This window comes from Festucalex cinctus, chromosome 17 (genome assembly GCF_051991245.1).
Source record: "Festucalex cinctus isolate MCC-2025b chromosome 17, RoL_Fcin_1.0, whole genome shotgun sequence".
Lineage (NCBI taxonomy): Eukaryota > Metazoa > Chordata > Actinopteri > Syngnathiformes > Syngnathidae > Festucalex > Festucalex cinctus.
The window spans coordinates 8,377,817-8,391,531 of NC_135427.1; the positions used below are offsets into that span (position 1 = coordinate 8,377,817).

The 13,715-nt window shown below is 39.1% G+C and overlaps 1 protein-coding gene across 2 annotated transcripts; it reads left to right on the forward strand.

Annotated features, from left to right (window-relative positions):
* Positions 1-50: 50 nt before the first annotated feature.
* LOC144004500 (signal transducer and activator of transcription 5B-like) lies at positions 51-13,640 on the forward strand. 2 transcript variants are annotated; one of them, XM_077501681.1, is made up of 20 exons: positions 51-193; positions 809-943; positions 1,103-1,259; positions 1,405-1,494; positions 1,568-1,745; positions 2,588-2,718; positions 3,198-3,349; positions 3,474-3,629; positions 3,835-4,014; positions 4,618-4,705; positions 5,320-5,442; positions 5,670-5,762; positions 6,251-6,280; positions 6,383-6,457; positions 6,593-6,687; positions 7,538-7,680; positions 7,966-8,121; positions 8,747-8,798; positions 8,880-8,990; positions 10,007-13,640. In XM_077501681.1, the coding sequence occupies exons 2-20, from the start codon at positions 816-818 to the stop codon at positions 10,128-10,130; spliced, it is 2,262 nt and encodes a 753-aa protein (XP_077357807.1). In that variant the 5' UTR covers positions 51-193; positions 809-815; the 3' UTR covers positions 10,131-13,640. The 2 variants fall into 2 exon arrangements, with proteins under 2 accessions (XP_077357807.1, XP_077357806.1); XM_077501680.1 differs by having other exon boundaries at positions 6,251-6,457.
* The last annotated feature ends 75 nt before the right edge of the window (positions 13,641-13,715 follow it).

Here is a 13,715-nt window from a genome sequence, read left to right on the forward strand (position 1 = left end):
GTTTGTTTTATTTTGAAAGGTAGAAACGGAAGCGGTCCCTAAAATTGATATTTGACTCATACTTCCAGCAACAGCTGGTATAGCAGAATGCAGCGAACGTCAACAACTGTGACGTTAAAAGTTGTGTTTACGTCTTGTCCCTCCGCTACTTTTATATGGTGTTTCTCTGAGCTGTTCTACAGCCTTTTAAAAGGTGAGTTGTTGTTTTTTTCGCAACCATACAAGTGTCATGTGGCGTGGAGGAGTTGAATTTTGAATCGTATGTTGTAACTTGACAACTTTATGATTGAAGTCTACGATGCTAGCGAAGATGATAGCATACTTTCGCTAGCTAGCACAGCTCACGTTTTGAAGTCCCAGTCAAGTTGAAAACAAAAGAAACTCCGAATCCAGCCACTTACTAATGTAAATAAGTATATCAGTTCAACTATCTCTATATATTTAATGAAACGTATTCATTTGAATGTCATCTGCGTGACAGCGTGGCAGTCTCATGAGTGTGCATTAACAAAAATCGTTAGCAAGCTAAAACGTCCCTTTAACTTGTAGGAAGCAGACCAATAACAATCTGCTGTTTTAAATCCGAGTTGTCCAGTCAAATAGAAACTAATGCTATTGCTTTGCTAAGTAAGTAATACAGCAAGATGTTTAATAAACAGCATGGTTGAAATGAATTATGCTTTTGTCTGTTGTCACATCATCATTGCAGCCCAAGTTTCAGACGCAAATCAAATCGTCTCGGTGCTTGCTTTTTTTTTCCCAACCACGCCCCCTCAACATTTTCCTTTTCACTCCTCCACTTCCACAGGAGCACCATGGCAATGTGGATCCAAGCCCAGCAGCTGCAGGGCGATGCCTTACACCAGATGCAGGCACTGTATGGCCAGCACTTTCCCATCGAAGTGCGCCACTACTTGGCCCAGTGGATTGAGAGCCAACTCTGGTAATTTGAATTGCAATAACCCCCCCAAAAAAACAACATGCCGCCTTAGCTATATTCATAAAAAAAAGAAGAAACTTATTTAAAGGTGGGAAATAATGTGAGATTTGTGTTAGTCTGCTGTTTGCTAAAATCCCCATCAAAAATGATGTGCCTTCGAAGGGATACAGTGGAGTTGGGCAACCCAGCAGAGGAAGCCAAAGCCAAGCGTCTGCTGGACAACCTGGTGGCAGAGCTTCAGAGGAAAGCTCAGCTTCAGGGCGGGGAGGATGGCTTTCTTCTGAAAATCAAGCTGGGACACTATGCAAACCAGCTCAAGGTAAACTAGCAAAACTGATCAGCTCACCAGTAATGGGATAAACCAAACACCTTTTCAAGAGTTTCTCTACTAACACTATTTTGTTATGTTTGATAGTTATATATATAAAAAAAAAAAATCTCTGTTTGTTTAAATGTCACTGCAGAGCACATATGACCGCTGTCCTTTGGAGCTGGTGCGCTGCATCAAACACATCTTGTGCTCCGAGCAGCGATTGGTTCAAGAAGCTTCAAATGTAAGCGCAGAAGCCAATCGTGAACCGGACGGCTCCCCATTTGATAATTGCACTTTTTTTTTTTTCTGGTCAGGCAAATTGTGTGAGTGGGGGGCAAGCCATAGACAGCCTCTCCCAGCGCCATCAACAGATCAATCAGGCCTTCGAGGAGCTCCGACTAGCCACACAGGAAACGGAGAATGAACTGAGGAAGCTGCAGCACAGCCAGGAGTATTTCATCATCCAGTACCAGGAGAACTTGCGCCTCCAGGGTATGCACTCCTTTGCTGCAAATTAGTCTATATTTTTGTCAATATATTTTTAGAATCGATCAATCTGTCGACCATTCAATCAACTAATCGGATTCATTTTAATTTTGCATTAAAGTGTATAACAAAAGCATTTTTCCCCCTTGATTACAGTTTATTAACCATTGATTGGTGTTTATTTTGTACTTCGTATTCATATAGTGATTAAAAAAAAAGAAATGGTTTGATGTTGTACTGTGCTACCAGTGCAGTTATTGTTTTCCAAAGTAAATCAGGTGTTTGCAAATATCTTATTTTATAACCAGACAAAGTGAAATTTCTGCAGAAATTCCATGGGAATGCTGAAAGCTGAATGTTAATAAAATATTTTCCAAGCGAGCGCATATGCAACCGCTTCGCATAATTGCCATGGATACATTTGCAATGTACAGTCAGAGGTGGGATTCGAACCCACGACCTCCTGATTACTGGGTAATGCATTTAGTTGATTAATTGGATAATCGATTACTTATCGATTAATTTTGGCAGCTCTAATTGTGTTAAAACATTCTTTACTTGACTTGTGAAAATGGTCCATTTTTACAGTTTTATTTTTGATAGTCATAAAGTGTCTGAACATTTTTTCCAACATTTCTTCTTAACAGATAACGATAGAGTCCTTAAACCAATATTAATAGTTGCAACTTGCAGCAGTCTTTTTAATCTTTACCTTTGCTCAATGCAGCCGAATCATTTGACCCTTCAGAAACAAAATCAAGTCTTTGGAAGCATTCTTAAACAAACATTCCCACCTTGTGAAGTTAGTTTTTGTGTCTTGGTTGTAATCTTGCTTCCATCTTGGTCAGCCCAGCTGAGCAGTCTGAGCTCCGTGCCGCTCGCTGAGCGCACCCAACGGGAAACCACGCTGCAAAGCAAGAGGGCCACCGTGGAGGCCTGGCTGGCCAGAGAGGCCAGCACATTGCAGAAATACAGGCTTGTATGAATCTTCATACGCATTATTATACGCATTGCTGTTATGCACAAAAGCACAATATTGTGCTTTTTTTTTTTTTTTTAGTCTGAGCTCTCTTTTTTTTTTTTTTTTTTTTTTTTTTTTTTAAACAATATTGGGATCTTTTTTTAATTATCGCCAACGCCCCCCACAATATCGTGATAATATCGTATCGTGATGTTTGGATATCGTTACATCCCTACTTATCAAGCTGACAAAGGGGACTTGGTCTGGAAGAGAGAGAGCAACATTTTGAGTTCCATTATTAGGAAAATTCCTCAACACATCCTTTGCATCGTCTTTTTATTGCCGTTGGTGTACAAGTGTTGTTTAACACATTCACCGCCAGCCCAGCAAAAAAAAAGAAAAAAAAAAAAAAGCATCATTTGACGTCTTTTTCCGTCAATGGCAGTGAATGAGTTAACACTCGCGTTCTCAGTGTGTGGCTCACGTTGTGTTTGCAGGACCTGTCAGAGCAACACCAAAAGACCTTAACCCTTCTAAGGAAACAGCAGACTTTAATCCTAGACGAGGAACTCATCCAGTGGAAGAGGAGGCAGCAGTTAGCTGGAAATGGCGGCCCTCACGAGGGAGGACTCGACATTCTCCAGTCCTGGTCTGTGTTCAGGGTTCCTTTTGGTTACTTTTGACTGGCAACAGAAAAGAAATTGAGTTATTTTCTTCATCCTCACTTCCATATGTTGATGTAACTTCTTATGAATGTGCCCGCTTGTTTGTAGGTGTGAAAAACTGGCCGATCTGATCTGGACAAATCGACAACAGATTCGACGTTGTGAACATCTTACTCAGCAGCTTCCTCTGCCCGGCCCCATGGAAGATCTACTGAACAAACTCAACGCGGACATCACTGATATCATCTCGGCATTGGTGACGAGGTGAAAAATCACACATAATCCCTTTTTGAGCTGCTTTGAAGACTGGTACACAGAAGCAGTGGTTTGAATTTGATTTTTTTTTTTAAAGGTCCGCCGCTATGGCAGTGGCGCTAACCCAAATCATACAATCATCCGGATGGCTACGGCCTCGTTTCTTTGAAATAATTCACCTAACTAATGTTAATATGTCGCCCCTCTCGTTTAGCACCTTCATCATTGAAAAGCAACCTCCCCAGGTGTTGAGAACCCACACCAAGTTTGCTGCCACGGTGCGACTTCTGGTGGGCGGAAAGCTCAACGTCCACATGAACCCACCGCAAGTCAAGGCTGTCATCGTGAGTGAGCAACAGGCCAAAGCGCTACTCAAAAATGAAAGCACACACAGGTGAGGAAAAACTACAGAATGCAGACTTTAACTCATTCACTCCCAAAAACGTATTTAGACGGGTTTTTTTTGTTTTTTTTTAGGTTTTTGTATGCTAGAGCATTATGAAGGCTTTGATGCAGTTTCTGACCTGAAGAGGTCGCTTAAAGCAATGGTAGTTATACAAAAAAAAAAAGTAACAAAAAAAAAAAAGTAAAGAAATGGCCAGTAGGTGGCAGCAAAGTATAAGAGATCAGCCACGGCCATGTTGCAACAAGCTCTTTTTTCCCCAGTATTTTCAACAAGTTTGTGAATAATGTTGAAACGTAGCTAATTCTAATGCTAATTGCTGCAAAAAATGTAAAAACAGATAAAAATATACTTTTTTTTTCATTTTTTTTTTCATGAAAATGTGTGGGAGTGAACAAGTTAATATTGTTGCATTTCTAAAGTGTAAATTCTGTATAATAATCTGTGTTAAATCATGTATTTAATTTTTTTTTTTTTTTTTACATTCAGAATTAGCAGTGAAATGTGTTTTCTTAGGCTACATGTCATTTACAGACCTGTTTTGTTCGAGACGTCTTCTTTCTTCACTCAACTTGATTTCATCCCATTTGGTAGTGAAAGCAGCGGTGAAATCCTGAACAACAACTGTGTGATGGAGTATCAGCAGGCCACCGGCACTCTGAGTGCACACTTCAGAAACATGGTAGGATTACAGTTTCAACACCTGTCATGTTTTTTCATGAAATGTAAATAATACAATGCTTTAGTTAAGAACATTCAGTACTTGTAACTTGACATTTTTTATAACAATGCTTTCATGCATACATGGTCAAAACGTTTTGGCAGTTTTTGACTCATTCTATGATTTTCTGATCATTTAGAATGAATTTTGCCGACCAAATAGGGCTGCACAATATATAAAAAAAAAAAGATCAACATCATGATATTGGCCCATGCTATATGCATATATAAACATGCAATACGTTTCACGTGGAATTTTATGCTTTTATCTGAATTTGATCATTTAGACAGAAACTTAAATGGTTGAAAATTAACTAGGGTAATTACAATAAATGAAGTAAAAATACATTGAGCTTGCTTATTTTGCCACGTGAAAAAAAAAATGTCATTCTTTTATTAGATAATAAAAATGCCATATCGAACTATATTGCATATCGCATGATTTTCCAATATCGGGCAGTGCTGGAAAAAAAAAAAAAAGGGTCATGATTTATTTTGCAATACAAATTAGTGAAACACTGATTTATGTTGTCGTAAGAAGTGTAATATTTATCAATCTATTTTTGTGTGCTTTAGTCTCTGAAGCGAATCAAGCGCTCGGACCGTCGAGGTGCCGAGTCGGTGACCGAGGAAAAGTTCACAGTTCTGTTCGAATCACAGTTCAGCATTGGAGGCAATGAACTCGTCTTCCATGTTAAAGTAAGGGAACATTCATTCATCCTTTCATTCATTCCATTTAACTCGAGTTTAGTGATGCTAAATATGTCTCGTGGATGACGCAAAAAGTGTATTTCATTCAACACATCTATCTAATTGCCATACTGCAAATCATGTTGTTTGTTATGTAATTTTTTGAGATGGTAAATTTGGAGTTTTTGCTCGCTGTAATCTTTGTGTCATTTTTTTTCTTTTGCTTTAACCCGCAGACGTTATCACTACCCGTAGTCGTGATAGTCCATGGTAGTCAGGACAACAATGCCACAGCAACAGTACTTTGGGACAATGCCTTCGCTGAACCAGTGAGTTCAACTATGCGGTCTCATTCCACTTCCATTATTATTATTTTTTTCCTAGAAATGAAGATTATTGCTTAACTTCCAGTTCTGTAGTAGTACATTTCCTTCTCGATGTGGTTAGTTGTATTGGCCTCCAAAGGGTTTGGCTTTCACTCACATACTTTATTATTATTATGATTATTTATTTATTGTATTTTTCCTTTATTTTATGTTACAGTATTCATTTTTTTTGTAAGCACTTCCAACATACATGGATACAAACCTTTTGGTAAGACGGCTTTGGTATTCTACTTGTATATGACTCAAATGCACATGGGCGAGGACTTTCCGTTGTCAGTATCACTGCTGTGGAGCCCTTTGCGCAATTGTGCTTGCATGGGGAAATCTCTGAAATATATCAGCAACACAGTCGAACATTCCTACGCCAGGATCATAATGTGCATACGCTTCCCTCTAATAAATATGGCCTTTCGTTTTGTTCTCTTCTTCAGGGCCGGGTTCCATTCATTGTGCCAGACAAGGTACTGTGGACGCAGCTCTGTGAAGCCCTTGATATGAAATACAAGGCAGAGATGCACAGTGGCCGCGGCCTGTCTGAGAATAACCTGGTCTTCCTGGCCCAGAAAGCTTTCACGAGCACAAGCAACAACCCGGACGAGTACCGCAACATGACCATATCTTGGGCCCAGTTTAACAGGGTGAGGCCAGCATCTCATCGCTGCATCAGTAAATCTCTCGCTCGTTAGTAATATAAGAAAAATCAGCGCTACTGAAAAAAATGCGTTCCCATTTCACCACTGCAAAGAAACTCTCAACTGAATCCTTGTGAACAGGAGAGCCTACCCGGACGCAATTTCACCTTTTGGCAGTGGTTTGATGGAGTCATGGAACTTATGAAGAAACATCTCAAGCCTCACTGGAATGATGGGTAATGAATGGATTTGATTTTTTTATTTATTTATTTTGCTTGTTTTTTAAGTAGGCAGGCTTCATGTTGTCTTTAGGGATGAACTTTCCATATTTCATTCCCCACAGAACTCTTAACACTTAAAATAATGTTCTTCGTTTCAAGAAGGTTCTGACTGACTCTTAAGGGTTAAAGCTTCCCGTATTCCACAGTCATGATAACATGGACTTAAAGGGAGACCCACGCTTGCTTAACTCATTCGCTCGCCGCCATTTTCACATTTCGCAATCCCATTCGCTCCCGGCCGTTTTACTGGATTTGGACTGATTTTGCAAGGCCCACAGAATATTGTGTTCTATTGCTATAAAAACATGGAATCTATCAAAAGAAAGATTAAAGTCTCTTCTTTCATCAGGAAAAAAAAAGTATGTTTCTATCTGTTTCCGTTTTGCAGAAATTAGCATTAGAAAAGAGCAAAGTTTCATCAGTTTTCACAAATCGATTTAAAACTGTAAGTAATCTCTACAATTGTAAGTAATCCACTGTCGAGTAATCTTCGAATTAAGATGGATATCATGTTTTGCTGTCTTGGTTGTAACCGCCTGCAGTCTTTGGGTTTCTGATTAGCCCGAATAACCTTTTAGGAATCTTTATGGCAGAAACGATGATGGTGATTAGCCGTTTATTCGCTAAAAGAATGTTGTGCAAGAAATAATAACGCGAGTCTTCTTCTGGTTTAGAAATATGTATAATATAAACAATATATATAATCAGCATGTTCCCCTTAACTTTAAACACCTGGATTGTTTGCACTAACTTACAACATGACATCATAAAAATGCACATAACATATAATTCTGAATTATTGCAGGGCCATTCTGGGTTTTGTCAACAAGCAGCAGGCACAGGATATGCTGATGTCCAAACCCAACGGGACGTTCCTTCTTCGATTCAGTGACTCTGAAATTGGTGGCATCACCATCGCCTGGGTTGCAGAGAACCCCAACAAAGCAGGTGTCCAATCTAGCGCACATTCAAAAGCCTTTTGCCAGGCTTCGACGTTACAAAAGTTCACTGACGGTGGCCCAAGCAGGCCAGTACGAGTTTCATAAATACGATGAATTGACTTAATATTTAATATTCAATATTTTGAGTGCTACACACTTAAATTGTTCAATCATTATTAGCCCAGAAAATGTCAAATTTGAGTGTTGTTTCAAATGTTGAACAAGTTTATAGTCCAGATTTGTTTTGATTCATTTGTGGCAAGTTTGACAAGTGTTGTACGTTGTTGAGCAGGTGAGAGGCTGGTGTGGAATCTGTTGCCTTATACCTCCAAGGATTTCTCCATTCGCTCCTTGGCCGACCGTATCAGTGATCTCAACCATCTTCTGTTTCTCTATCCCGACCGATCCAAAGATGAGGTCTTTGCCAAATACTACACGCCACCACTCTGTATGTATCAGCGCTGAAGACTTTCTACATGTTCGTCAAGACTGTTGGCATTTAACTCATTCACTCTCGACCATTTTCACTGAAGCAACCACGTTTTGCTGGATTTTGCAAGGTCCACAGAATTTTCTGTTCTATTGCTATAAAAATATGGAACCGACCAAAAGAAAGATTAGAGTCTCTTCTTTCATCAGGAAAAAAAAAAAAAGGAAATTTGTATCGGTTTCCGTTTTGCAAGAATTAGAATGAAGCTAAGTTTCATGATTATTCACAAACCTGTTGAAAACACTGAGGAAAAAGAGCTTGTTGCAACATTTGGCCATTTTTTGTAGTAACTACCAATTGCTTTAAGCGACCGCTTCATGTCAGAAGCCGTATCAAAGCCTTCTGTATGCTCTATCATAAAAAAACAAAACAAAACAAATGTATAAATATGTTTTTGGGAGTGCAGGGCAAAGTATTAAAACCCGTATGTTTATGTTTTCTGGGGTTTGAATGAGTTAAACACATTTCTGCAAAAAGCATGTCTACTTGGCAAAATCAGAAATACGGAATTGATTGAAATTGGAGTAAAAGAAACAATCCGAAATGCGTATTAATTTATAAATGAATTTTGTCCACCTTGCAGCAAAAGCAGTGGATGGCTACGTAAAGCCACAGATCAAACAAGTTGTGCCAGAGTGAGTTATCTTATTGAATGCCTAAATTAATGCCAAGTATTGTACTACCTGCATATTACAGTTTCTCTTTCATTTTGACAGATTCACCACCCCAAATCCTGAACCCAGCGGAACAACTCCCACATTCATGGACCAGACAGCTTCTCCCTCTGTGGTTAATCCCAACAACACTTTTGCTGCCTACCCTTCGATGTAAGCGTGTACTCTTATTTTTATTCATTGTGCACAGTCGGATTAGACTTTACACTAATCTGATTGGCTGGATCAGGACAATATTAATTAGCATTTTTATGCAAAATTGGTGATTGGCTGTCATGTCTTAATTTGCCCGATGGATCAATGACGTCATTGATCGGCTCCATGAAAAAAAAGACGTTACATGTTATATTTAATTATATGCATTTCAATTGACGTCAATTATACTTGGGTTTTTGCGAGTCACGATTCTCAGCAAATGGCGGCGGTCAACTGTCGAGTAAACATGTTTTTAAACAGGTTTTTTTAAATACAGTAGATATATTCCTCCATCTTTTTTTTTTTTTTCAAACTGGTTATCACAGATTGATGATCGGCCCAATAATTCTGATCGTAGGAAAACCTACAGTAGATTATTTGTGTCACCAGGTGATGATGATTGTTGGACCTTCAGGTTTGTCAATGCAAAATGAATGTGAAATCGTGTTCCTTTGCTACATACAACCAATTCAATTGCAAAATAGCTTAACTCATTTGCTCCCAATAACGTGTAAATACGTTTTTTATGTTCTAAGTGTCCCAAAGACGTATTTATACGTTTTTTTTTTTTTTTTTTTAATGCTAAAGCATACAGAAGGCTTTGATGCAGCCTCTCAACTGCAAAGAACGGTTGCAGAAATGGTAGCTATTACACAAACGGCCAGCAGGTGGCAGCAGAGCAAAGGAGATCAACCGCCATCTAGAATAAAAGCTCAATTACTTAGCTCTCTTCTAATGCTAATTGCTGCAAAACGGAAACCGATAGAAACACTTTTTTTTTCCTGATGAAAGAAGAGACTTTAATCTTTCTTTTGGTAGCTTCCATGTTGTTATAGCCACTGAACACAATATTCTGTGGGCCTTACAAAATCAGTCAAAATCCAGGAAAACAGCCGGGAGCGAACGGGATTGCGAAATGTGAAAATGGCGACGAGTGAATGAGTTAAACGTGACCTCTACTGCTGTCCTCCTAGGGGGGATGCCATGTTGGATGCAGAGGGAGACTTTGACCTGGAGGACACCATGGACGTAGCTCGACACGTGGAGGAGCTCCTGCGTCGGCCCATGGCCAACCAGTGGAGCAGTCAGCAGTCCTGAACGGAGCATTTAATCCCATCCGCTGACTCACTCCGGCAGGACCGCACGAGCATCTTCACAGACTGGACTTCTGGAAGATCATGGTCAGGTATTCAACAAACAATCCAACTTGCCTCGGTGTTCTTAGCGGGAGACAAACTCTTGACAGCAACATGTCGGGGCTGTTCAAGCTAACGAATAGCATTGGTGCCTTTAAACAGCCATTCATACAGTATGTGCCTTTAGCAGGTTGACACCAGTTTTAAAGCTCAAGTATAGTGTGATTCAAGTGGAAGTCAACCATAAACATTTATTAGCAATAATTTGTGACCTAACTAGTCCAAACATGACATTCTGATTCATATTACATTTGTGGAATATGAGTTATGAATGAGTGGTTAGCACGTCCGCCTCCCAGTACTTCCTGGGTGGAGTTTGCATGTTCTCCTCGTGTCCGCGTGGGTCTTCTCCGGGTACTCCGGTCTCCTCCCACATTCCAAAGACATGCATGGCAGGTTAATTGGGCGCTCCCAATTGTCCCTTAGGTGTGCTTGATAGTGGGGGTGGTTGTTTCTGTGTGCCCTGTGATTGGCTGGCAACCAGTTCACAGGGTGAACCCCGCCTACTGCCCGAAGCCAGCTGGGATAGGCTCCAGCACCCCCATGACCCTTGTGGGGAGCAAGCGGTTAAGAAAATGGATGGAGTTAAGAAGCAATCCATCTCAGGGGGGCGGCCATTTTGCCGCTTGCCGTCGACTGAAGATGACATCACAGTTGCTCGGGGCTCGGGCAGTGACCAATCACAGCTCACCTGTTGTCTGAAGCTGCACTGCGATAAGTTGTAACCTGAGTAACATATTGGGAACTTTTGGAGAACTTTTCAGTTTATCATCTTCCGTCGACAGCAAGTGGCAAAATGGCCGCCCCCTGAAATGGATCAACGCGGCTGGATTTTGCTGCTTTTGACTCATATTCCGCAAATGCAATATTAACAAAAAATAAATCAATCAATTTTAGGGGTTGACTTGCCCTTTAAACGGTGGAACTATTCACCTTCTAACAGAAAATATGTCAGTGTTTTTGTAAATTAGATTTAGAAGTACACAATCATTTAAAGATATAAGCAAACAGGGGTCACAGGTGGGATGAAGCAAATGTTAGCAGTTGACTTTGCACAAGATGGAGGGCACACCCGAGAATGGCAACCACAGGGCACATAGACGATCATTCATGCTCACAAGTTTGAGCCTTCAGTTAACCAAAGAAGCATATTTTTGGAATATGAACGGACGCAAAAGAACGCGATAACGCCGCCCAGGAAAACTGGAACCTTCATTCAAACTGCTGACCAAAAAGAGTTTGTTTTTCCCAGTTTGTTTCTTTTAAAATGGGAATCTTTATCAATTAGAATTATAGAAGTGACGACATTCACGTCAGAAAGGTACATATCGTCGTATACTGTTATATAAGGTCATCCATCACGGGGATATTTCAATCATCTGTTGGGAGATGGATTTTCATTTATACAGGCAAATTGTTGAACTCCATGTATATAATTAGTGCGGTCACTATCGAACCATTTTAGGATCAATTATTCAATTGATTCATTTTAATTTTGCATTCAAGCATTTCCCCCTCCTGATTACTGTTAACTAACTTTGATTGGTGGTTATTTTGTACTTCGTATTGTATAGATTATTGGGGGGGGGGTTTGATGTTGTACTATGTTACGGTCCGTGTTATTTTTTCGAAGCTTTGCCTCATTGTGCGCTCGCCCAACGAGGGGCATCATCATCAACGGGGAATGACGATTACCTGAAGTGCCCAGCTCTGATAATGTTCATGTATACATAACACTGCACATTAATATGCATACATACTGTATATATTCATACATAAATATAGTACCGTGGCTCTAAAAACGATACACCCCTGTTCAAATGTCAGTCGTGCACAGCCCACATCGCAGTACCTAAGACATTTTTGTGCCTTTCACAAAGTTTTTGTCAGTATTATTCCCTTTCTTTTATTGGTGGACAAATCACAATGTTGTCCTCTTTTTGGTGGGCTGTGGCCTCCATTATTCCATCATCACAAATCACGACATCGTGATCAGCAGTCAGCTGATTATCAGATTTCTTTTTTTAATTATGCGTATTAATGATAAAAATGCCATAGATATAAACAAGCTCAAGAAGTATTACCAGCAGATTCATAACAAAAAAAAATGCAATTTATGTACAAAATTGACCTAGTTGAACAGATTTGTCATGTCAGCGGTGCAAAATATGAACCACTTACTGCCAAAGATGAAGGAAAAAACATTAAATGAGTTTTTGTTGTTGTTGTTCTTATTTTTATTGTTTGTTTTCATTTGGCTATATTGTGTAGCTTTGGTGCAGGGTAATCAAACTGTAGGACACTTGAAGCCATTTACAACATATTCTGAAATTAGTAAAAGGGATTTATTAAAATTTATGATGTCAACTTTACATACATTGAATTCCGATGGCACTTGACTTTTTATTCTTAATGTCTTTATATCTTTGTCATCGTTGCTGTTGAAGATTAAGTGAGGTTGGTCTTATTTGGACGCTTGTAGGCTTTTTTTTTTTTTTTTTTTTTTGTGCCTTAATACACTTCCATACTGGATTTGAAACACTTAAGATGTAATTGATGAAGAATAACATTTGCCAGGAATTACAGCCATTATAATACAACATTGCCCAATTATCAGGGACTCAATAGTACTTAAGTCTAACTTTAAGTGAATCATTTCCTGTCATGTTTTCACTTCCTGTCATTCTTGTACAAGTTTGCATAGGGACAAAAAAAAAAAAAAAAAAAGTGAATCTGGCATTTCAGATTTTCCTATTTTACCTTGCCTAGTTTTCACTGTTGTAATCTATCTGCATTATAGATATACATTTCCATGAAAAAAATGGTCCTCTTCTTAAATTCTTACTTTTTATTTTTGCAAGGTTTTCCCAAAACAATCCGAGGCTGTCTAGTGAGTTAAATCCACCATCTAGCTTTGCCTTGATTTCTGGGAATGTAAATATTTTTAATATGATTCATTAAAAGCATAATAAATGTGCACCAATATTAAAGGATGGGATTTTTTTTTTTTTTTTTTTGTAAAAATGAAACCAGGGGAAATGCTAATGTGTCATAATACCACCAAAAGTGTTCAATAAAAACTTTTTTTTTTTTCTTTATATTCATGATGGTTGTCTACAATCATTTAGTTAGGAAATATTTCAGGTTGCTTTTGCTCGGATGTGGCCATGCTTTGTAGCTTGGTAAAGGACAATATCATTCATATTCAGCATCAGTCCAGAAAGTTCAACAACTAGAAACACCAACAAAAAAAAAACTGCAAGGAAATCTCAATTCCAATCAACCATATAATTTTTGTGTACGTTTTCTCCTGTAGACAGTAAATGTGAGAGCTGATGCTCAAACTCATCATGACTTGGTTCTTATGTGTATTTTTTTTTCTAGGTTGTATTGAAATAAAATTACAATAACATGTCTCGTGGGATTTTGTAGTCCACTCACTCGCATTACACGTTTGCTGGCTTTTGTACAGTGTGGCACGTTTACA